The sequence below is a fragment of the Anser brachyrhynchus genome, assembly GCF_964034855.1.
Source record: "Anser brachyrhynchus genome assembly, chromosome: 11".
Classification (NCBI taxonomy): Eukaryota; Metazoa; Chordata; class Aves; order Anseriformes; family Anatidae; genus Anser; species Anser brachyrhynchus.
Window position 1 is genome coordinate 5,670,793 of NC_137706.1, and position 23,137 is coordinate 5,693,929.

Consider the following 23,137-nt stretch of genomic DNA (forward strand, 5'->3'; position numbering starts at 1 on the left):
AAAAAAATTAGGAATAGCTTTACCACAGGGTTCTGACACTTGTTTATCAAATCATAAAAATCTGTGTGTAATTGGACTACTACTGGTAAAACAGAAAAATGAAGATAATCACCTCCTACAGAAATAAAACAAGCACACCTCTGCAACAGATGTTCTTACTATGAAAGAAAATATGTAATTAATCTTTTGATTAAAATGAGTAATTCAGATAGACAAGTTCTGCTTTAGATTCCCTTTATGTTGTCAGACAAAGAAAAGACGTGCCCTGCACTGCAATGGGAGCTCTCCGGCAGAAACCCTCTGCAGTGTGTACGTAACACAGTGGGTTGACTTCTGACAGCCTCCTGGGAATCCTTTTGATTCGTAAGACTTGCTACTGGTGTTACGGAATTGGTTTTCTGCCGTGGTCTCTCCATGAGCTTGTGCATGTGAAATTCCGTATGGCCACTAGGGGTGAGTCTCACCTTGCAAACAGCAGGCTGCTCTAGAGTGGGAAAGATGTCAGGAAAGGCAGCGTGTTTATATTGAGTTGCAAAGGATGCTCTTTAAGCATTGTGTTCTTTCCTTTTCTATTCGTTCTCCAGGGTTTTTCACATCAGACTGTAACAGTGTTGAATAAATATTCAAACTTAACAACAGACAGCGCATTGTGTAGGTAGTTTCTTCAAATGTATCTGGCTGTCACAAGATGAGTGCAGTCGTTCCCAAATGTTTGTGCTCTGAGCCTCAGGAGCCTGGTGTAGGGTTGGGTCTCGGGCCTGGTGTCAAGCCCTGACCAACGGAGCCTGGGACTCGCCTGCACAGCCAACTGCCCGGTGCTGCTGCGGTTGTGCCGGTGCCGTACGCACACTGTACATGTGCACGTCCACCTGTGTGTGCACCACACTGCAAGTCCCTGGAGATCCCTGTTCCTAAAGCTAGCATCTGCAGGGAAGTAGTGCTTTGCACAGACTTAGACATCAATTCATCCTTCAGGGCGCTGAGCTCCAAATTGCCGCTTTTGTGTTTGCGTAATGAGGTAAATACAGAACTTCAAATGTCCACTGTGAGTTAAAGCTCATGTCATAGTGCCTAAGCAAGAAACACAATATCATAAAAGATAGCTAGGAGGAAGATCTTGACAGTATCCACTCCTATTGTCAAAAAGCTTAACTTGGTCTTTGATTGTGCACTAACAGAGAGCCTGGAGCAGCTTGTAAAACTGGAGCCTAGGTTGTCTCTTTTCATTCTAGTGGCAAAGAAGAGTTGCACAGGTAGATACGGTCCTTTATCATGTTTCTTCCATAAAGGGGAGTTGGTCTAATTTTCTGAGACTTGCCTCCTCTTTCAGAAAACAGCAGTTGCTGAGAGTCAATTTGCTTGAAGACTGCTTCTGAGGTTACCAGCCAGATGTTCTTAGCTAGTCAGCTATGAAAGCAAAGGAAAATACGGTGAAATAGGAATGTAACATTCACTGTGGTAGAATTGGGCTTCTGCCATCTCACTCAGCTTTTGCACAGTGTTTTCTTCCTTTGTCATTTATCCAGGATAGTGTGTTTTCCTTATGGATGGATAAAATAGGGAAATGCCTGAAGCATGCTTTAATATAATTTGTCCAAAAAGAGATTATGAACTTGTATAGATATCTGTAGTCTGCAGCTAACTCAGTTTTCATGTTCTCTTTCCATGAGCTGTTATCTCTTCATAAGAAAATTGGAAATGAGCCTTAGGAAAAAATTCAGTCTATTAGAGTAACTTTCTGAAGATCAGGCAATACTAACTGTACTGTTAGGTTTTGACTGTATCAGAGACCATGTATTTTCAGAACAATACATCTGCATGGCAATAGAGTTCTGTAATCCAAAAGGTGTAATATGGAACAACTTCTAAATCAGGAGGAGTGTTTGTTTTGCAAAACTTCCCCTTTGGCTGGGCTGGGGGGAAGATCTTGAGCTTCGTGCCAACAGAATATGTTCTGGAAACTGATTTATTTTGCTTTGCAGAAATAAAGATGTGCTTTATAAAGAAGTGCTCTAGAAGGTCCTCACTGTAGCACTATGATCAGGTAGGATTTTCAGAGGAATAGTTTGAATGTAATTTCAGCTACCTGGAACATCACTTACAAGTACCCTTGTTCAGACTATATTGGGTAATTGCTTAGGAATAGAAGGTTAAGAAAAAAATATTTTTAAAGGGCTTCAGCATTGGAACTCCAGCATTTTAACTGATCATCATTAAGCTCTTTTTAACTCTTTAATTGCTTTTAATGCTTTGGTGTATAAGTAAAACATCTATTAAAAACAGAAATTAAATCTTGAATGTTTTACAAATGCCTTCATGTAGCCACATAAGTGTTGAAAAAATCTATACCTAATTTTAAAAAACTTGATAATGACCTTTTTCTGGAGATTTAATGTTTTAATTCCTGTCTTAATCCAGGAAGATCAGATTTAAATTACATTATCTTTAGTAACAAATGTTCTGCCCAAATGTACTAACCTTGAGTGACAGAATCAAGTAATATTTCTTGCAGCAATCACAGCTTGCGTGAGAATCATCTTTCCTCCTGTTAAGTGAAAAATTAGCATCCCCCAAAATGTTTCTTCTCTTGACTAGAACAAACTGATGCTTTTTGAAGCATGTAGTTAGGCAGTAAAATTCAGGAGATTAAGGGATCCATCTGTGCATCATTATATTCTTAGCTCCAGTTTTCTTAGCTATCTTTGTGAATGCTAAGTTCTAAAAATAATTTGAGAAGGATTATAAGGTTCTGGTGCAATGTTATGTAAGGATACATATAACTATGGAAAATAATATTTTCTTACAGTTTGTGCAGAATTCTAGAATTGTATTCCCCTATTTGTATATGGGTATAGTGTTAGCTCTAAGTAGTTTTGTCCATATGTTTACTTTGCATTAAGAACAGTCATTTTGTGGCCAATGAGGAAGTGGAAAAAAGAGATCCAAAAGAAGGCATCTTAATTCTTTTTTTCATTCTGTAGGCCCCAATAAATATATGCAAGGTCTGTTTTCCCATAGGTCACCTTAAATGTAAGTAGGATAATGTACAGTAAGTAGAAGAACCGTTCTGCAGTAAAGAGATTCTTTTTGAGAGCTTCTAAGTATTATAAGAAGAAAAAAAATGCATTTACACTTAATAATTAAAAAAAAAGTGAGGGATTCAAATACTGACCCAGTACCTGTGCTTGCTCACCTTGTAGATAATTACAACTAGTTTGGGGGTAACTGAGTAACGTCATGACTGAGCATCTTTATGAATCAAAACTAGAGCATTTTTTCTCAAAATTGGTGCCTTGGTTAGTGTAGGTTGTACGTATGTAATATTTAAGGGAGAATTCAACAGAAACAAGATTGAAGAATTGAGACTTATTAAGAGTTTTTCACTGTAGTACTTTTAAGGTTCAGCACAGGAACAGAAAAAAGAAAGTGTTTTTAGCTTTCATGATATTGCAATCCATACTTTAAAAAAAAAAAAAAACTTATGATGTCCCTAGCAGGGATGTTATTCCCACTCTGTCACAAGAGCAAAAATGAGCAGATTGAATGATGCTAACGCAGCCTCTTTGTTCATTGGCCTCTAGAGGAGAAACTTTTGTCAATTGTACACAGTTAAGATTCACCTCACCTTTTCAGTTGCTTTGTGTGGGATCATAATTGTGGACTGTTTGGCTTCAAGTGATGACTGAAGCTGGATTTTATTGGCAGCTCTTTAAGAAAGTTTTTGTTCTGATTTGGTAAATGAATTGCATTTTCATTTTAAGTGTTGCTGGTGCACTTAGGAGGGAAGCTGTTTGCCACATTAGAGCTAATACGTGTCAGCGACAGTTGTATCTAGCTATCATAGGCTCATTAGGCCATTTAACTTGCAACTCCTTTCTAATATATAACAGGCTGCCTACTGTTTGACTCGAGTAATTGTGAAGGTGTTCCTCTGCTGAAGCTAGCAATCTGAAATGTGTATGTGCATGTGCATATTCTCACTCCAACTGTTGTGTATTTATATGGAATTTACACCACTCTTAACATGATGTGCTAGAAGTCATAAACTTCAGTAAAAGAAGGCAGAATCAGGCTATGGATTTTTTTTCTGAGAATGAGAATCATAACAAGGCCCTCCTATGATCAACATAATCCAGAAACTAGGATGCTATAAAGAGCAAATACAGTACTGAGCAGAAGTAAATAGTAAAGTCAACATAATAGTTAACTCAGAATAGTGCCCTACTAGCGGGACAAGGAAAAAAAATATCATTTATGGTTTCTGTATCCCAACCTCAGGTTTCTAATAGGAGCCCAAAGCCTACAGCTGACACCAAAGACCACGTATTAAGAGAACAAAGCCTACTGTGGACTTGGAATATATACGTTAGGAACAGGTGAAACAGGAGCCATGTCACCTGCAGTTAAGAACTTTTCATTTGTTTGGCCTCTACTTAAATTTTGTAAAATCTATCTTTAATTTGCCATTGTGGTCATTGAAATTTGGAGTACTTTAAATACAGACTGCTTGGAGATGTCTAGAATGAGCCACACTAACTTTCTACAGTATCAGGCAGACTGCATTATTTTGTACCATTTAAAATGAACTCTGATCTTATCTCAGAGTTCCCCTTCATCTTTTCAAGCCCTCCTGTGAAATAGCTGTGTAGTTCAGACAGCACGGCAACATCTGTGCTTTTGTTGGCCTCCACTGACTTCGGGATCACTTGCTCCTAGCCTTGTTAGAAGATTTTCTGACCTTGTTGCACATGGGGAAACAGAACCTACTGCTGCCCCTGTCACCAGAGGAGTTAAAAACAAGGACAGTGAAAGACATCAGACCTTAAAATGCCAGACTTAGGTGAAAAGATATATTGATTAATTGCTAGTTCTGGGCAAATGGGAGACCCTGCCAGCCTTGATTTTCCTTTTTTTTTTTTCTTTTTTGTCTTGAAGTATCTGTATAAACTAAGCAATTCTAAAATCCCTTGTTATAGCTGTGTATATCAAGAGCTATGTAATTAGTAGTTATGCCTGGATAGAGATTGTATATGAGAGCAGTGACGGATGATTATAAATAAATCATTGTCTACGGGTCCATACAATTGGTGAAGCATTCCTGTGGAACTGCGGGCAGTGTCAGGCTGAGAATTGCGCCCAGCAGTGGCTGTGCATGGCCCCACCTCACGGCAGTTCTCCAGTGCTCTGCCGGCCTCATCTGCCAGGTCCTGCACTCTGCATTGCTCTGCAACTGGCTGCTAGCTGCTGAGTTTTGTGGGAATGAGCAAGTTACATTTAAAACTTAAGCTGTTCTCTATACGATACCATGGGGCAGGAAGAGCAAGAGCTGTAGGATCCTGTAGACACTTGAAAATCTTTTCTCATGTACACCTCTGGATAGGCACTTCTGGTGGTTTTTGGACCATCAAATCAAAAGGGGTTTGTGGTGTTTGAGACCCAGCTAGCACATCTGTCCTTCCATCGGGAATGGTAAAGATAGCAATTCCTGCAACTTGCAGGATATAGACTTCTGTTTTCTGAAGTGCCACTGTATAGGAATGTCAGCAATTCATTCTCAAAAAGATCATATATTTCATTAGCAAATGTTAAAACTGAAAAATGGATTAAACCATCAAGGGAGTCTAATATCCGGTAGTCTGTGTAGAATCCATTAGCACTGCAAACCTGTCACCTCCATGCACTCTGTCTCCAAAGGGTAGATAGAGAAACCGACCTCAAGCAATACAGAAAATCTGCTGTGGTATGTTTACAATAGTGACTGATTTGGTTTTAAGTCCCCTGTTAGGAAGAGTATCTCTTCCTTTTCCTTTGCAGAAGGAGATCAAAAGACTGCTTTCCTTGCTGGAAGTCTTCCCATCTGTGAAGAAGAGTTCACAAGAGGTCCTGAACTTGGGTTGAAAAGGACTGGAATGGCTGTGCTGTACTGAAATAAGATTACTCTCTCATGCTGTCCAAGAGGATTTGTTAAAACAGCTTATGTGTTTTGGTGAACTCTAGCTTCTGTATACTACAGTGGGCCCAGTAGTGTATAATACTGCTTACCAGTCATAGAAGTTTGTTGTGAAACAGAGGATCAAGTCCTATTTTTGTCAGATTAAGAACTTATTTTTATTTAGATGGGATAGAAAGAACAATAAAAAAACATTGTATAGTATGTGAAATCTTTTCATACTAATGACACTTACATTCATATCTTTAATCTCCCTATTAAAAGGGACTTAATTAAATAAAATGCCATGTGATTTATTGAAATAGTCCATAATAGCTCTATGTAGCTTCCTCTTGAAATTCCAAAACCACATTGTGCTAATGCAAAGTCCATCATTATGCCACCTGTTTGTGATCTTCAAGGACTATTAAGCCTATTTATCATTCAGCTGGTAAGGAACAGAGAAGAAAGAATGACATTAGAATAATTTTCACAGAGGAAAATGGTACTGAATTGCCTAAATCAGGGTTAGTAATCCTTTTCAATTAAAGAGGCAGCAATTGGCCTTAGATCTTCAAAAAACATTTGTAGGTGAGACAAGTGTATTGGCTAATTTTTTTTCTAATTCAGCAGTAAGTGTTCTGTTACTTTTTTTTCTAATACTTAGTGGAAAAAGATAGGGTTCTCCTTCTACAGAAGAGGTTATACAAAACCAGCTGCTGCTCAGAATGAAAATAACTCATGTCCTAAAATGTCTCTCTTGTCCGGGGCTGGTTGCCTTGTTTGAACGCTGGCATTTTTCCAGATAGAGGAAGAATTTTTTAAAATATTACTGAATTCAGAGATTGTCTCTTCAGGACAACTTGGACTTGAACACTTTAGTCTAAATATCTATTAAAAATTACTTCAAATGAAGTTAATTTTGCCTTGCTGAGAACTTGTTTCTGTACCTGAGTGTTTGTTAGCTTTCCATGTATATAACAAAGCCTGCACCAAATGAGTGGGCTGCTACCTCAGGAACTGTCGGCAGAGTTAAAATGGAATTGAGATATTTGGGTATACTGTAAAGGTTTTTGGTCCTTGTATGCAAATCACCAGTTTCCGCTGAGGTTTAAGGGTAGTGGCTGCAGCTCAACCCTTGATGCAAAGCTCTTGATGCAAATGACAGTGTGGCTGGCTTACTGTGATACAGAGTTCCTATTGCTCTGTAGGCAGTCATCTGTTGGGGACTTGGTGTGAAGTCACAGAACCATAACAGCTCTAACATGCTAACCAGAAACCTTAACTAAGTGCTGGTAATCAAAGGCACTAGGGCTCATGTAGGCCAACTGATTAAAAAATATGGTTTCTTGGCCCAAATGTTTGAGCTGTTGGATTGGGATGAGAAACGTGAGCCCTACTGACATAACCAAAAACCTGTTGGATTTGACTTGTCTGTTGGGAGAAGTTCCTCGAGCTAAATGGTGTGCTTACAAAAGGGGAGGAAGACAGTTACCCATGTCAGGAAGATGAAGTCAGAACCAAGCTTTTGAAGCACAATTTGCTTCAACTATCTTCTACTGAGGAAAATGATCTTCCATAATGCTCTTCTGTAGGTTCAGAAGGGAAATGGTTTTGCAACAGGGATATGAAATAAGGGAAAATAAGAACTAAAATACCTTGTCAAATAAATTCAACTTTTTGGCAAAAAAAAAAAAAGCATAATATTAAAAGAAATACATGGTTAGAAAAACAAACTGAAAATATGCTTGAAAACAATAAAATATTTAAATCAAGAAAGGGGTAGCAGAAAAATACTTGTATGAGAGATTTTTATCTGATACATAATCGTACATCAGTGCGCATGTAGTAGGGGTGGTATGTTTTCCGTTGCTTTTAAATGTGAAGTGCTATTGAATGCTTTTGTGTTTGTTTTTTCCCCTATCCTATTTCTTGTTTGTTCTTCCTTGTTTAGGACAGTTCTTTATGCTATTGACCTTATCAGATTTTTATTATGGAAGGAAGAAGGCCAAGTAATTCTGCCTTTTTTGCTACACCTTCCAAAATTATCACATGTGGGAGTACAGAAAGGAATGGGAGTGAAAATATTAGAGAGAGGAGGAAGAATAGGACTGTTGAAGCATTGGGTTTTCCTGTCATAACTAAATACATCCAAAATTATAATTTCTCGGAGCCCTGACTGTTATATTTGTATGTCTTGGAACAGATCAGAAGTAAGTCTCGGATCAGAAGTAAGTCTCCTGTGAAGGTATATGGAAACATGTCTGTGAACTGTCTAAAATAAAAATCCGTGGAATGGAGCTTTAGCGTTTGTGCTGGTGGAACAACCACTGCAGTGCTGTTAGCTGTGCTGTAGCCTCAATACCTGCTGTATCAAAAAGCATGCTGTCTGCTGCTTTTCTCCTTGTGCGTTCCTGTTGTAATTCTGTGCTTTGCTCAGCTATCTCAACTTGAATGGCAGTGGAAAGAAATGTTGCTTGAACTTCATTTAGGCGTTCCAGGAAGAAAAGTGGTTAACAAGCATTTCTAGCAGTGCTACTTCCACTTGGATTCTTTTTGTCATATTTGCAGTGTACCTTCTGCTCTTGTTTTCCAGGCAAAGCTTGCCATGCACAGTTCAGGAAATGATGGCAAGGTGAAGCGCTTTTTAAACTAAAATAGTAGAAAACTTGTTCAGTCACAATTCTCCAATTTGTAAGCTCTAGCATTTTAAAGAACAAATTGGAAATGTTCTCCTAGATTTTGCTCCAAACCATGATCTCTAATGGGTTCCTATCAAAAAATATTTTACGTGCTGGGTTCTTTGAGAGCCACCCTCACAGATATCCTTCCCTCTGCAGTCTGATAATCATAGGGAATAGACTATGAGGCTTACCCATGTCCTGAATTACATACATATCTATTTTGGATAAATTTGGTAATTCTGGTGTAGATTTGAATCTAATTTAGATCTTTCTCTTCCAGGATAGCACCTGTGCTTTGTAAGCCATTTCCACAGAAGTCCATGCTACATGCTAATTTTATACTTATTTATTGACAATTGACTGGTAATATAAATATTAAAAAAAAAATTATCTCTATATATTCACACATACAGTTATAACAGGAAACAAAACAGCTGGTAATACAATGAAGATAAACTGAATAACAGAATGATATAAAATCTCATTAAAAAATGATGTATTGCTCCAATAGCTTTATCTGGGAGAAGAAATGGAAGACTAATGCTCCTGTAGTTTCACAGATAATGTTGGAAAGAATTATTCAATGATTTCAGTGGGTTTATTTCAGTTGTCTTATGTGAACAACATAATATGCTGTTTTATCTGCTTCTATCTCTACATCTGAAGTAAAAAGTCCCTTATTTTTAATTGCAGCAGAATGCTTACAGTAAACACTGTTCTTAAAAATTAAAAAAGGGCAGGAAGGCAGGACCCATGTTGATGTTTCCATGTGTCTGATTTCAGAAATGAAACTAATGGCATGACAGTAGTCATTTGGCTTGATGTTAAAACAGTTTTCTAGAAATGTTTTGTCTAGTATTTATAGCAGAGAATGGTTACATCTGAATGCTGTTTACCCCACATCTAGTCACTTCTAATCATGGCAGTTAGCATCGCTGGACATCAAAACAAACCCACCTCAGTTAGTGCTGACACACCCACCCTTCCCCAATATTCTCTAAAGGCTCGAGAAAGTAAGTTATTACATGTGATGTAATTTTTATAAATTACCCAAATATTCCTTTCTTTTGCTTAAAATTGTTAATTAACCCTAGTACTGCCTATGTTGTTTGAGTAGATTGCTGTTGTTGTTAGGACAGATAACATAACCCTTTCTGGTGAAGTGTGCCTAACACAGGCTTGTCTAAGGCAGTAATTAAGTAGACCCGAATAGTCAGAAGGCTGATGTGCTAAGGCTAATGAACTAGTCGCTAACGATGCATGTTTGTGCCCACATGGATTAGAAAAAGCTCACCTGTGCGAGCAATTTGTGTTGTCCCATAATAACAATTATTACTTAGGCAGTGACTTTTCTAGAACATTAATGACTTCACAATATCTACATCTCAAATCCATTCATTTTTAATTTTTTTAGGTTTCATTATATTAAATGGTATTCATATAAGGGTAGACTGATTTTTTGCCGAATTTTTAAAATGGTCTCCAAAAAGCCACAAAAATACAGTACTGACAGGATAAGCTGTACAGTGGTGTATACAAGAACCAACTTTCTCACCTAGAAAATGACGGTCATGTTTTATCTTCTGAGAATGCATATAAGTGGATTCACAATGAAATGACATTGCACTGCAGAAGAAATTTTTTCCTGATGTTTTTCATCAAGCTCTAAAATCTACCTTGCACAAATAAAAGATTTGTGAGATTCCAAGAAACTTGTTACGCTGCTGCTGATGTTTCACACTTATCGCAGGTGTGTTCTTATCTGTGAAAACAGAACAGAATTTGGTCTTTGATCATAGGTAAGTTGTCTTAGATAACTCTGCCATTGGCAAGTATGCTTCATCTTCACTGCTGTCATTCCATTCCAGGTTCTGGAATAAAAGTTCTGTCCATATCATTTAAGAAGCTCCATAAGGTGTTGTATTACTTTATTTTATAGTAGCTGTAACTTATTTGAGATTATATTCTGACTTGGAGTAAGCCTTTAGCAGTGTTTAGAGAACCTGTTTAAAAGGCACCTTACCCACAAATAGCAAACGCACTATTTTTGAATAGTTCGCTAAACTATTTTATTACTGTTATCTGCATGGCCAACAGAGATCTATGTGCTGACTTCTTTCTGACTTTGGTTACCTTTGTTCCTTCACTGTAAGAGATCTTTTGTCCCTGCAAGACATAGATCTATATAAAACAACAAACATACGAACAAAAAGCCCACATGCAGAAGCCAGAGAAAAATGCTAACAAGTCTGCACCGATGTGTGCAGCCTCAGCCCCCAAGACAGCTCAAAGAGCTCTAGTGCACCACAAACTGCTCAGGCAGTAGTCTGAGGGGTAGCAGCGGGTATTAGTGGTCCTTAACTTTAAATGAAATCTTCCAAACTGATGGAAAAATAGGCTTTTAGTGAACAAAAACTAAAAGGCCTTTATGAAACTTGTTTTTTTTCCCTCAAGAGTTTTTCCCAACAGCTGTTCGCTTAAGGGACTCCCCGCAGAATTATGCATTTCCACGTTACAGCATGCCTTCCTACCCAGGGAGTCAGAGTACTCAGAGAAAGCTGAAATAGGAATCAACCTCAGCCTCCTATTTTCCATAATGGAACATTCTGAAATTGCTCTTGGTATCTCAGGCCCCGGTTTCCTTTCAGTTACATCAGTATAATGCTAATGATGTATAGAGAGCCTTACCAGCTTTAGGGAGGGGGAAACTTGGCCCTCTCTGATGGTGCCAGCAGGAGGAATGCTGATTGCTGCAGGGTGAAACAGAGGGCACTGAACAATCTGACAAACTGTAAAAAGGCCCTTTGGGAAGAAATGCTGGAAGAGTCAGATTTAAAAAAAAAAAAAAAAAAAAAAAAGTATTAAGAATTGCACTAAAATACTGGATGAGGGGCAATCCTAGCTGTACTCAGGCTGACCTTGTTAATTTTGCTAGTTCTTGGAGGGGAAAAAAAAAAGCACAAAGCCCTAATGAAATTTCTCACAGATTTCTTGGTATGATGGGCAGCAAGACAATCTGCTCAATTATTTTTGGCAGTTAAGGTAACTCTGCTTTTTAATAGCTCGTCATAGTAACTAATACTCTGTTAGGGTAATTGCTTTTTCCACACACCTCTCTGTTTAATGTTTTCATATTATTGTTTTTATTATAAACCCTCCAGGGAATTTGTCTTTGCCAAATCATTTTGTAGCCTTGGCTTACAGTCTGTCTATACAGTTCTTGCCAGATTTCTGTGTACTATTCTCTGACAACCATCACAACTCAGGAAAGATATGTAAGTTGCTTTTTTTATATTTATAACAAATTCTTCCATTTTGATACTTGAGATAAAGAAATAAATGGAAAGCAGAGGTCGATGATCAGATTAGAATTCTCTGGCATATTAAGTAAGTCTTGTATTAGCACTGCCAAAACTGAAGAGAGACGTCAATTCCACCTGCTGTCTCTGCACACCCCAGGCCACTGTGGGTAGGGATGTTGCCAGCGGTGTTCCCAAGACAGTGATGGCCAAGTACGCTGCTTGTCATGCACTGGTATTCCATGCCAATTTTCCCCCTTGCAGCCACACAACAGTGAGTTCATTTTGGAAATATAGTACTTTTTAGAGTATTACATTAAAATCACTGTTTTTTAATGACCCTTGTCATGCTATCGTGTGTAAGCAAAGAACTATTGAGAATTATTTAAGTCTTTCAGAAGAAACGCTGGATTGAAAGTGCCATGGTTTGGCTGGGATAGTTAATTTTCTTCCTAGTATCTGGTGTGGTGCTGTGTTTTGGATTCAGGATGAGAGTAGTGCGGATAACACCCCATTTCAGCCGCTGAGCAGCGCTTGCACAGAGCCAAGGCCTGTCCTGCTCCTGGTGCTGCCCTGCCAGCGAGGGGCCTGGGGTGCCCCAGCGGCCAGGAGGGGACAGACCCAGGACAGCCTGCCAATGGGAAGTAGCGAAGGAATTCTGTGTTTTGCTTTGCACTTGCACGTTTTTGCTTGACTGACTAAGCTGTCTTTATCTCAATCCACAAGTTGTTACACTTCCACCTTTCTGATTCTCTCCCCCACCTCACTCACCTGGGGAGAGTGAGGGAGCGGCTGCATGGTGTTGAGCTGCCTGCCAGGGTTAAACACAGCAGAAAGTTGGGTTTAAGAATTAGTTTTCTTCTGAGGAAACAGCATTTTAGGAAGTTTACTAAGTGCAGTCACCACACAGTCCCATGATCTTGTTTGTACCTTCCAGTATAAAAACATGAATTCTGATGAGTCATAAAAAAAACAAGTCTGTACTGGGTATAGTTGCAAGCGAATGATATAACTATGCTAAAGCAGTTGGTACCTTTCCTGATGTCAGAACAACACAATATTCTGAACAGAGAAAGAAGTGATTTCCTTGACGGTATCTCAAATGTGACAGGTAATTTTTTAATCCTTGTCAAAGTGCAGACTGTGTAACCTTGGAGTTCTGGAAAGAATGGCTGAAGTACTGTCTTTGCCACTTTATCCAGCTGTTAAATTTAACTGATCGATTACTAAAGCTCTTCTCTTGCGACCACTTTTCTTCTAACCTGGCATAGAAATTGTATGACTGAAAGTGGGAGAAGTATTGCTTCAGGCCCTCATCCAGCAGGGAGGTGCTTATAAAATATCACCCTTAGGTGAGGAGTAGATAGAAGTACAAAGAAAGCTAAAGAAATGTGTTTTCTTACTTCCAAAGTAGGAAACCTAATTCTCTAGGGCACTCTTAAAAATAGCTTTCAGTAATGTTATTTTGCTCTAATTCCTCCTAAAGCTTTAGACATTAATCATAAATTTATGCCATCTAAAATGAGAAAGGCTTTTATTTCAGTCTCATCAATGAGACCCTATATTGAATATTAGTGGTGTGACAGATCTTGTCCGTTGTTTGACCTTATACAGGTGCTTTCACATGACATGTATTTTGATCTCTAATTCTGCATTATATGTTTGTTGTGTAGGTAGTATTAGGTTGCAAATCAGTCTTTCTTGAAGTTGTTATAAATGTGCTATGAATGTGCAAAAGATTATTCTTCCAGACTAAAAGGTATTACAGGGAAAAAAAAAAAAAGCTGCTGCATCAACTACTGAGTTTCTTGGGTCGAGTGAAAGCTTATTAAAGGTAGTTAAATGAGCCTGGGCTAATAAGCACTTAGAACTAGATATTTCAGCCTCTGCATCAGAAATATTTTTTTATCATCCTTTGAACTTCTTGTCAGCCACCTCTCTGCTCCCTGAGAAGGTCACCAGACAAAAAATAAGCTGTAGCTACCTTTCAACTGTTCTCATTTTATTAAAATAACCTCAGTGCTGGCACAGATTACATGCAACAAACTCAGATGCATCTAAATGGAGAAAGCTGTGTAGTGTCTATGACAGATGTCTGTATAAAACATCACTTGCTCTGCAATTTAATTCCTCTGTGCATAGTAATGCCCAAAGAATTCAGAAATGTCCTGGATAGCTATAGTCTTCCCTGCTGTGATGGTAACTAGGGTTTATGCTAACTGTTGCTTCCCCTGCTTTTTGTCCTAAACTATGACATACACAAAACCCGAGGCCAGAGTGCACGAGAAGATGATGCTCTTCAAGTTTTCTTATTTGTAGGTTCAGATAGAAATATTCATCCAATTATAAACTATGAGAGACCTCCTAATAGTTGCATGGGTTAGATTAAATTGGAGTAAAACGGTCATTTTATGCTAGTGCAGCCTTCAATGCTGAATATGTTCATTTAAAAAAAATGTAGGCTAATGATTTCCAATGTATGTAATAGTTCTTCAATTTAATCAAGATTTAAGGGTGCTGACTGTAATTAATATGAAAATGGTGTGTTTATTGCTACAGCAGAGCTGTTGATCTGTTGGATCAGAAGTAAAAATATCAAATAAGACAAGTAAATATTGAAAACATGACCAAATGTGAGTTTATTTAAAAAAAAAAAAAAATGTAAATGGAAGCCAAGTACTATTTACCTGGGTTTCTGGACAACTAGTTTTATCATCAACTCCCTGGAGCAAGAACATTATTCGCAATGTTTGTATGACCTGCAAAGGTTCTGTAGTTTAAAAGAGTAAAGGTGGTTTTGTGGGGGAAGCTTTCTCACATGTTTGGCCCGAAATACATCCCATATTTCAGCAGTGCTTGCAACAAATTTGTGCTATAATATTGCACAATGCTCAAATGAGTGTTTGGGCCCTGTTAGGTCTGCTACCACATAAACAAATGGCAGCAAGACACTTTCTCAAGTCCTCTGCTTATAAACGGGCATGACAAAGCAAGTTATATTAACCTAATTAAACTTTGAGTGCTCTGCAAGTAGAGATTTGCACGAATCAATGTCATTTTCCTCACTTTTATTCTGAAAAGCCTAATATAGAGCATTTTTTTTATTCTGAAAACCTAATATAGAACACTTATTTATTTAGGGAAGGACAGAGGTATTTAACATTAGAGAAATGAGGAAGATCATGGGAGATATGAAATAGGAAAGACATGAAAGACAAGTACGCAAGGCTTTGTAGAAGTATATCTATGCTGGTGGAAAATACTAGACTGGACAGGAGTGTATAAAGTAAAATGGTATGATTTCAGTATGTACAGGATCCTGGTTGCAGTCTAGAACTGGTTTCTCTATCTGGGCCAAGGGAGAGAAGTGGTAGGGTCTTGATTATCAGCAGAAGGTTACTTTTCCTCTGGGCAGTTCAGTCTCCAAAGAAGAGGGGGATAAGTTTGGAAAAAACCCTTTTAACAACTGCAGCTACGGTGTGGCTCTGTTAGATAGGGGTGGGTGGGTAATGCTGTCAAGCAAGTTTCCCTGCTTTAGAAATGAAATTTGAAGCCCTGTGTTATGAAAGAAGACTTCTTGTGGCAAATAGATTTGAGATAGCATTACAGAAAATGCGTACACTGTAGTCTAACCTGTAGAGCATTGCCAAGGTCAGTGAGTAACTTGCTGTGTAATTGCCAGCTGCAGAAGTTTAAAGTTGCCTGAGGGCTGGTCTGACTTACACATGCAAGTTTTCTACAAATGGGACAAAACTGTGACTTTTCTGAGTTTTTTTCTTTCTACAATTAATTTTTGTAAATAAGTATTCAGCTTAAACCTTCCACACCTGGCAAAAACTGCTATCATGCATGTGTATGATCATGTATTTTCAGTCACTGCTTAAAGTACTGAACTATGGCTTCCAATTAATTTGTTTCATATACATACAGAAAGCCAATTTTGCTTTCTGTTTTTCAGCTACGTTTCAAAAAGAAGAATCTTAAATAATCCAGCATCTTCAGAGTTTAAATTATATGATCTAGCTTCATGCTTGTAGTGGAAAGAACAAAGTTATGTTTCAAATAACTTTGGATAAATTAATTGGCCCGAGAGCTTCTAAATCTTACAATAGAGAAAAAGACAGAACAACATATAGAGAAGGAGGGAGGAAAATTTAACCTTGGAGATGTCTAAATATACATATTTATATATACATACTCTTTTTTTAAACAAGTAATGCTGTTAATGCTTTCAATGCTGTAAATTGAAGGTCTTTGTACCTACAAAGTTTGCATTTTTTCTGAAGAAGACCTGTTCTTGTTCATGATCTTAGATACATTAAAATGAAATAGCTGCAGTATTAAACCTTTCTTTGCATTGGAAATTGAAAAACTAACTTGTAAATCAAGTAGATGTATTTTTACAGGTCTTCAGAAACATGTCAAGGTAGTGTATGTATGGAAAAATACTTTTTTTTTTTTTTTAGCTGCGAGCATGCTGAAGCAGACAATATATCCTAAGGTATGATCAGAAATACTTATGCGAGTTTTTTTTGGTTTTGCTTTTCATTATTTTTTTTCCATTTCAAGTGTCTGCAGTTACATATAATGCTCTATGTGAGATTCTCATTTGGTTTTAAAGGGTTAACAAAACAAGGTGAGGCTCTGGTCCTCAAAGCACAGCATGTTTAACTACAGGGAAAGCTGTGAGTAACTTCATGGGGCAAGGTGTACCTAAAGCAAAACTGGATTCAGTACTACTGTGAACTGGACAAGCGTTTTGGAGTTTTATGTGTACATGTGCAAAGACTTCCTCTTAGGAGAATGATCCTATTTTCACCACAAAAGTATCAGGCTACAGAGTAATCAGGTATACATATTCGTACATGCATATACGTTCCTGGTGTTGCTGAGTACTTATGGCATATCCCACACATTTGTAAACATTGTTTAGATCAGTTAATGTCAATTTTACTTGAAAGTTGATGGACGGTGTTGAGTGGATTTAAAGAAATTAGCTCTGGCTCTGGTTTTACCCATTGACTCCGTTTTATGTGTTGCTTTGGAGTAGACTGGAGTTTGTGTTTTATTGAAAGGAGTGAGAATACTTGGGAGAACATATCAAGAATGCCACGTAAATGGATTTAAAGTTACTTAGGTACATTTTTTTTGGATTCTTGAAACTTTGCTATAATTTCCTTGCAGGATATGTGTGGCACAACTTATGTCTGTTTCTTTGGAAGTCAACTGGAGTTGACTGAAACTGTACAACAGAAATCACAAATGCAATAAAGGGAAAAGAGGAAGAAATTTGGCAGTTCATAGGAAAAGAATAAAAAAAAGTAATATCCTGTTAGAGACTGACTTAATAAATCTCAATACCAACTTCATATGAAATGATGTCCCATATGAATTATCATTTCATGTAAGAAAAAATATTTTAATAATGCTTAACTTCAGCTCACTTGAGTTTCTAGGCTAGAAAGAACATTTTATGCTGAACAGCCTTTTTAATTAATTCAAGTATCTATATTAGAAAAAGCTGTGTTTATCTAGTGTGTGTTTTAACTAATTGCTACGAGCAGCTCTGCTGGCCTTTAACCTGTTTAGATCATGTACCCCATCCCTCTGAATAACTGGAATGTCTCAGCCATCTAACACTAATTTCCAGTTCTCCAAGAAAGATCCTTTTGCCCTGTGTTTAAAACTTTCCTCACCTAGAGATGACAACTAGAAAGACTGTCTGCTTTTAAAAAGCTACTTCATTGAAAATGAATCCATGAAACTACATAAGCATTTAAATTGGTATTTAACTTTTTGTACCATACTTACAGGTTGATTGGTAAACTACATGTCAGAATTACTGCTTTATTTTTTGGTAGATCCCATTAACAAATAATTTCAGTGGAACCAATAAATCTACCATTCTATCAGCAGAAAACCCTGTGTAAGAGGAAAAATCAATACAGACAAGATTTGGATTTTTTCTAATATTTTGATAACTTGATAGCAGTTGGAAATGTTATGTTTTTCCCTTTATCTTTTTAGTAACATGTACGCATCAAAGAAGAATAGGTAGATGTCCCAGATTCATTTCTGATTCCATGTCCTTTACCATAAAATCTAGAATCTCATCAAGAGACTCAAGGGAGGGATTATTGATTTTTTTTTTCTTTCTAACAACTCCAGTTCTCTTACCTGTAAATCCTTTAAATGACTTTCTTAGTAGTTTCATTTCTTCAACCAAAATGAGAATTCCTCCAAGGTTTGAGATATGTTTATCACAGAAAACCAAAAGATCTTGATTTCCGTTAAATCACAAGTCTAGCTTTCAGTTTTCCTTTAGTAAGGGAAATAAAATCCTAGTTGCAAATGCATAAAATTATTCTTCAGTTAAGCCACTAAAACCCAAATGTATTTTAATGAAATTTTGTATAAAATGATCATGTTAAATTGTATTTTGGACTTTTACCTACTTAAGTTCTACAGAAGCATATAATTTTTTAGATTCTGGCCCTGCAAAATAATTTTAAAATGCAAGTATGAAGTAGTTGATTCTACATTAATGCTTTTTTTTTCTCTTGGCAACTTGGGATCAGTGAGAAATCTGGTCACTACTGCTGGTTATGTATGTGCAGAAGTATTGCACATTTTAAAGTTTAACAAAAGAGAAGTGTTATGGGTTAAGTACCAAACAAACTGATGTCCAAAGCCTTTCACATAATGTTGGAAATATATTTTTCTGTTTTCATTTTTTTAGACCAAACTCCTGATTAGGAATTATTTTGCTAACTTTTGCTGATGTTTGAACAGCAAATAGCAGATATTTCTTTGTATGTAATGTCCTTTTTTGGGCAGAGAAATTACATTTTGTGCCATGCCTGGGAAAGAAACATCTCATTTAAAATTGAGTTCTGGTTCATGTCCTGGAGGGGAAAAAAAAAAGCTATTTCAGTCCCACGACACATACCCAATTTCAACTTTCAAGCAGTCATAAAGTGCAAGGCAATTATCTTGATTTCAGTGGTGTCTTTAGCACTCCAGGACATTCATCAGGGCAGCCAATCACATGGAGGAAGTGATTCCTAAGTAGGTATTTCTGAAAAAGTGACAGATTATTTTCAGATTAAAGCATGGAAATTGACTTCTCTTTTCATCTATAAAGCTTTACTGATTAAAAATCCTTTGGCTTACATATGGAAGTAAATCCTACGGTTTGATATACACTTAAATTATGTTGCTAAAGGATAGTATTCTTGTAAAACGAACTAATCTGTGTTTATCCTCTGTGTAAAAACACGAGGAAATGAAACACTAACAAGTAAAGTAACTGCAATTACTTAGTTTTGTCTTCTTCACATCTATTGTCTGGTTAGGGTAACAAGCCAATATGTGGGTATTGGATGGTATAAAAAATAGCTGAAAAGTTCAGGGATCCATATGTAACTCCAAGTCCTTACACAAGTGAGAGCATATTTCCTGTGTGCTGTGTACAATCACTCCACCACCAAAAGTTCTGCATCTGTTCTGAGTGGAGATGTGATGGTCACCTTTGTGTAACCTCTTAGAAACAGACATTGGGTATAGGTTTGTTACAGGGCTCTTGATGAGTGCTAGGTAGATGCTGTTAATACATACTTTAAAATACATATATGTGCACCTAAATAGTGTTTCAAGCAGGAAATTGGGATTCAATGAAAATCTACTGATCTCTGCAGTATTCTCTGCATGCTTTTATTCATAACATTTCTACCCACTGAATGTGTACTTGGTGAACTCATCATTTCATTCACTTCCACAGAAAAAAGATGTAAAAGATGGGACTGGTAATGACACTGTACATATGACTTGCAAAGTGAAAACTTGTTTATAAAAACACAATGGACATTTTATTAGAATGAAGAGGGAGGAGTGAGAATGGTTTGTTTTTAATAGAGGTTCACTGCTTAGCTACTAGTCGGTCAGAGATAGATTTGAAGAAAAATGTTTCTGATTCATCAGGAAGGAAAATAACAGCAGAGACAACAGTGCCAGTGCAAGGATTAAAGAGTCTACAGTCCCAAGCCTATTATCCTTTCCTATACTGGTGGGTGTTTTCATGTACTGTCTCGTTGTCTTCAACACACTTTAGTATCTGCTAACAATTCTTTTTAATTAATTTTCAAATAAGAAAGATGGTAAGAAAGCAGGTTATTTTCTGCAAGAGTCTGATTACCATAGAATGTTGTACACTGATAAGGCAATCTTTACTACTGGCTCTCTTGTCCTTCTCTCTCCCTGCCCTGCACAACTTCTTGGAGGATAAAGTTTTATTGCCATATATGAGGAAATGCAAATGTCTTAAAAAAAATAAAATAAAATAAAATAAAATGTTACTGGAATACCAGCTTCCATTACATTTAAAATTGAATGCTGTTATATGCTTACAAGTTTGCTTGCAAGAATATGCTGCTCTTCAGTCCCGCAGATGATGAAGACTTCTTACGTAGGTTCTTGTATCCATAAGTCTAATTCCAGTACTTGTGTAAAAACTGAATATTTTCTTCTATAAATTGTTCCTGGTAATCTGAGATAAAGTGTGTTGGAATGTCTTACAAGTTATTTTCAAAACAAGTCAATGTGTAGACATGGAAAAGGATAACTTATTTTAAGATGCTCGCCAAGAAATAATGGTATACTTCGTTTGACTTCATCCTAGGTGTTGTAGTCTTTATCTGATTCCTTCTGAAAGATGAACAAGTGTAGACCAAGGAAGCAGAATTATTACTGCTGGCGTTGTTAGGACACAACTTCTGAATGACCCTGAAATTATTTGCTAGATATTAGAATAATAAAAACACTCTTCTTTAAACTCAAGATCTCAAGACTCCTTACAAAGCTTGTCTGTAGAAGGAGGAATCTTTTTTTAATTGTGTGTCTATATATAAAGTATATGTTGTATTTTTCATATGGTACCACCTCATGTGACCAATTTCTGCTACATCTTTAGGTATACACTGTGTGGGACAACTTGAGTCCTTAGTGCTTATTAATTCCTTAAAGCTATATATGAAGACAGAGCGAGAGGAGCTGCTAAACATATCATGTGAATATGCAAATTTGAGACCTGCTACGTGTAAGTGATAGTAGCATGGCCCCTGGACAAACTTCCATCATCTACACCCTGTAGGACACTATGTTAAGTTCCCTTATTATGTATGTTAATTGGTAAGCAAAGCTTATTATAACTATGAATTCATTCTTTTTTTACTGGTTTCCATTTTTGTCATACTTGAAAATAGCATATACTTAAAGGACTTCAAATAAAAATTGCAGAGACAAAGATGCGTGAAATTCACTAGCATTGAAAGTGAAGCAGAATAAATACAAACTTAAATCCACGAATGTAGTCCTAGTACAAGGCTTGAACCTGGCTGGGACTAGTAAAGACTGACAGTAATGAGACAAATCATAGAAATAGGATAATTATCATGCTGGCCCCTGAGTTTTGATATTTTTTAATCAGCTAATAAAAATATTTGATAGGTAGTGCCCTTATGCGTGCCTTCAGAAAATGATCTTTTTAATTAAAAAAAAAAAGTATAATGTTTAAATGTAAACATGGCTACCACAAATCTTTTATTATTTTTATTTATCTATAGTTCTGAAAGGAATTTTAGTACTGCATCCTGCTTTAAATTATAATCAAGGATACAGAAATGAAAATTTCTATGAAAGTATCAAAAAAAAAAATCTTCAGCAAAATAATACCATTGAAATATGGGGACGATAATGCTTTCCACCTTACTCTCAAATCATTTGGAATTAAATCCAGTAACTGAGAGCCTTCAGAGAAACCCAGGAAGTGTATCCAGAGCTAACTCACACCTTGGACAATATCTATCTACACCTGAATGCTCAGGAAAAACTGAAGTGAACAAGATGTGAAGCTAGCATAAAGAAGTTCAATATTTCAAACTCCTGTGGCCTCCTACTGGAAGCGAAAATAGTTGTAGTTGTCTGATAGCTTTAGTTTGCCATATTGGAAGCAATATACAGTGATTACCTACATTTACCCACAGGTGTAGTTCACAGACACCAGATGAGCAGTTGACTTGCAGACTTGCAATAGCAGATCCTCCTCTGGTGCCATCACAAATGTGGAGTCTTTTGTGTATGCTAGTTAAAGTCCTTGGAGATTAAAGTAAATTGCTCTATACTTAATGCATACAACAGTATCAGCACAGGGAGTTAGTGAGATGTAAATTCACACCCTAGTGTAATGTGTCCTAATTTCCCCAAACCCTAGAGCCATTTTACTCCTGAATGAGAGCACCCACACAGAGGTTTAAATGCATTTATTCTTTATAAGCTTCTAATTGTCCTTCTGTTGAAATAGCCTTAAGCATTTTTGGCTGGTTGGGGGAATGATGACTGCACAGGTTCAATTTAGTTCTGGGGTTTGGTTTGGATTTGCTAGCCCTTTTCGCTTTGGCAGAATATTACAACACAGTCTTCCTCTACTTTGAAATGCATATTTTGAAATAGTGTTTCCAATGTTGGACAGAAAACAGCTCTAATTGTGTACTGTTTTTTTAACTAGTGTGAGTTGGTACAAACCAAAATTCAGTGTGATCTATCAACATCATCTTTCTCTCTCTTTATATTATATGTTCCACCTGAATGTTCAGGTGTAATGTAGTGCTCCCACCTGAGAGTCTGCAGTCAAGTCAGGTATACTGATGGGGCAGAAATGTATGTTTGTTCGTTTGTTTCCCACCACATCCCATTCTTCTCATGCCCAGACTGAGAAACTAAGACATTCTATGCTAACTCTTCTTTTGATTACATAAGTAGTATTAATTTAGTACTATTCTGCATTAGAATAAGAAGTTGTAGCAAAACACCTGTCTTCCATGTGGAGTTTTGTCAGGTGCTTTTAGGAACTGATTAAAATGCTACTTCGACATGTGCTGGAGCAGCATTCTACCCCCATTTGGGATGCTAGCAATATTATCTGCTCTAGCTGCTGGTTTTGTGGCACAGGGAGTGATTTAACTTAAAAGCAGCAAGCTTTGGTTTTCTGTTACAGCAAAATATTTGAATGTTATAATAAAAGAGGGGAATTAACCTTTGAAGCTTTTGTCAAAGTGCACTTCCCAGCTACCTTTTCAAGAAACAAGATACTTCATGCAACGAACACTTGAAAGACGAGAGAAAGGACATCATGAACAAACACGTAAGCCTCATTTATATGTGGTGTTTGC

At 37.1% G+C, this 23,137-nt stretch overlaps 1 protein-coding gene across 5 annotated transcripts in view; it reads left to right on the plus strand.

The window, feature by feature from the left end:
- ENTREP2 (endosomal transmembrane epsin interactor 2) overlaps positions 1-23,137 on the plus strand; it is a 171,272-nt gene continuing 148,135 nt past the window's right edge. For all 5 annotated transcript variants that reach the window (XM_080608099.1, XM_080608098.1, XM_080608093.1 and 2 more), the window contains exon 1: positions 1-23,109. Coding sequence is in view for 2 of the 5 variants with exons in the window: in XM_080608103.1 (XP_080464229.1) it covers positions 23,061-23,109 (49 nt within the window). In the remaining 3 variants the exon portion in view is untranslated. The remainder of the gene's footprint in view (positions 23,110-23,137) is intronic.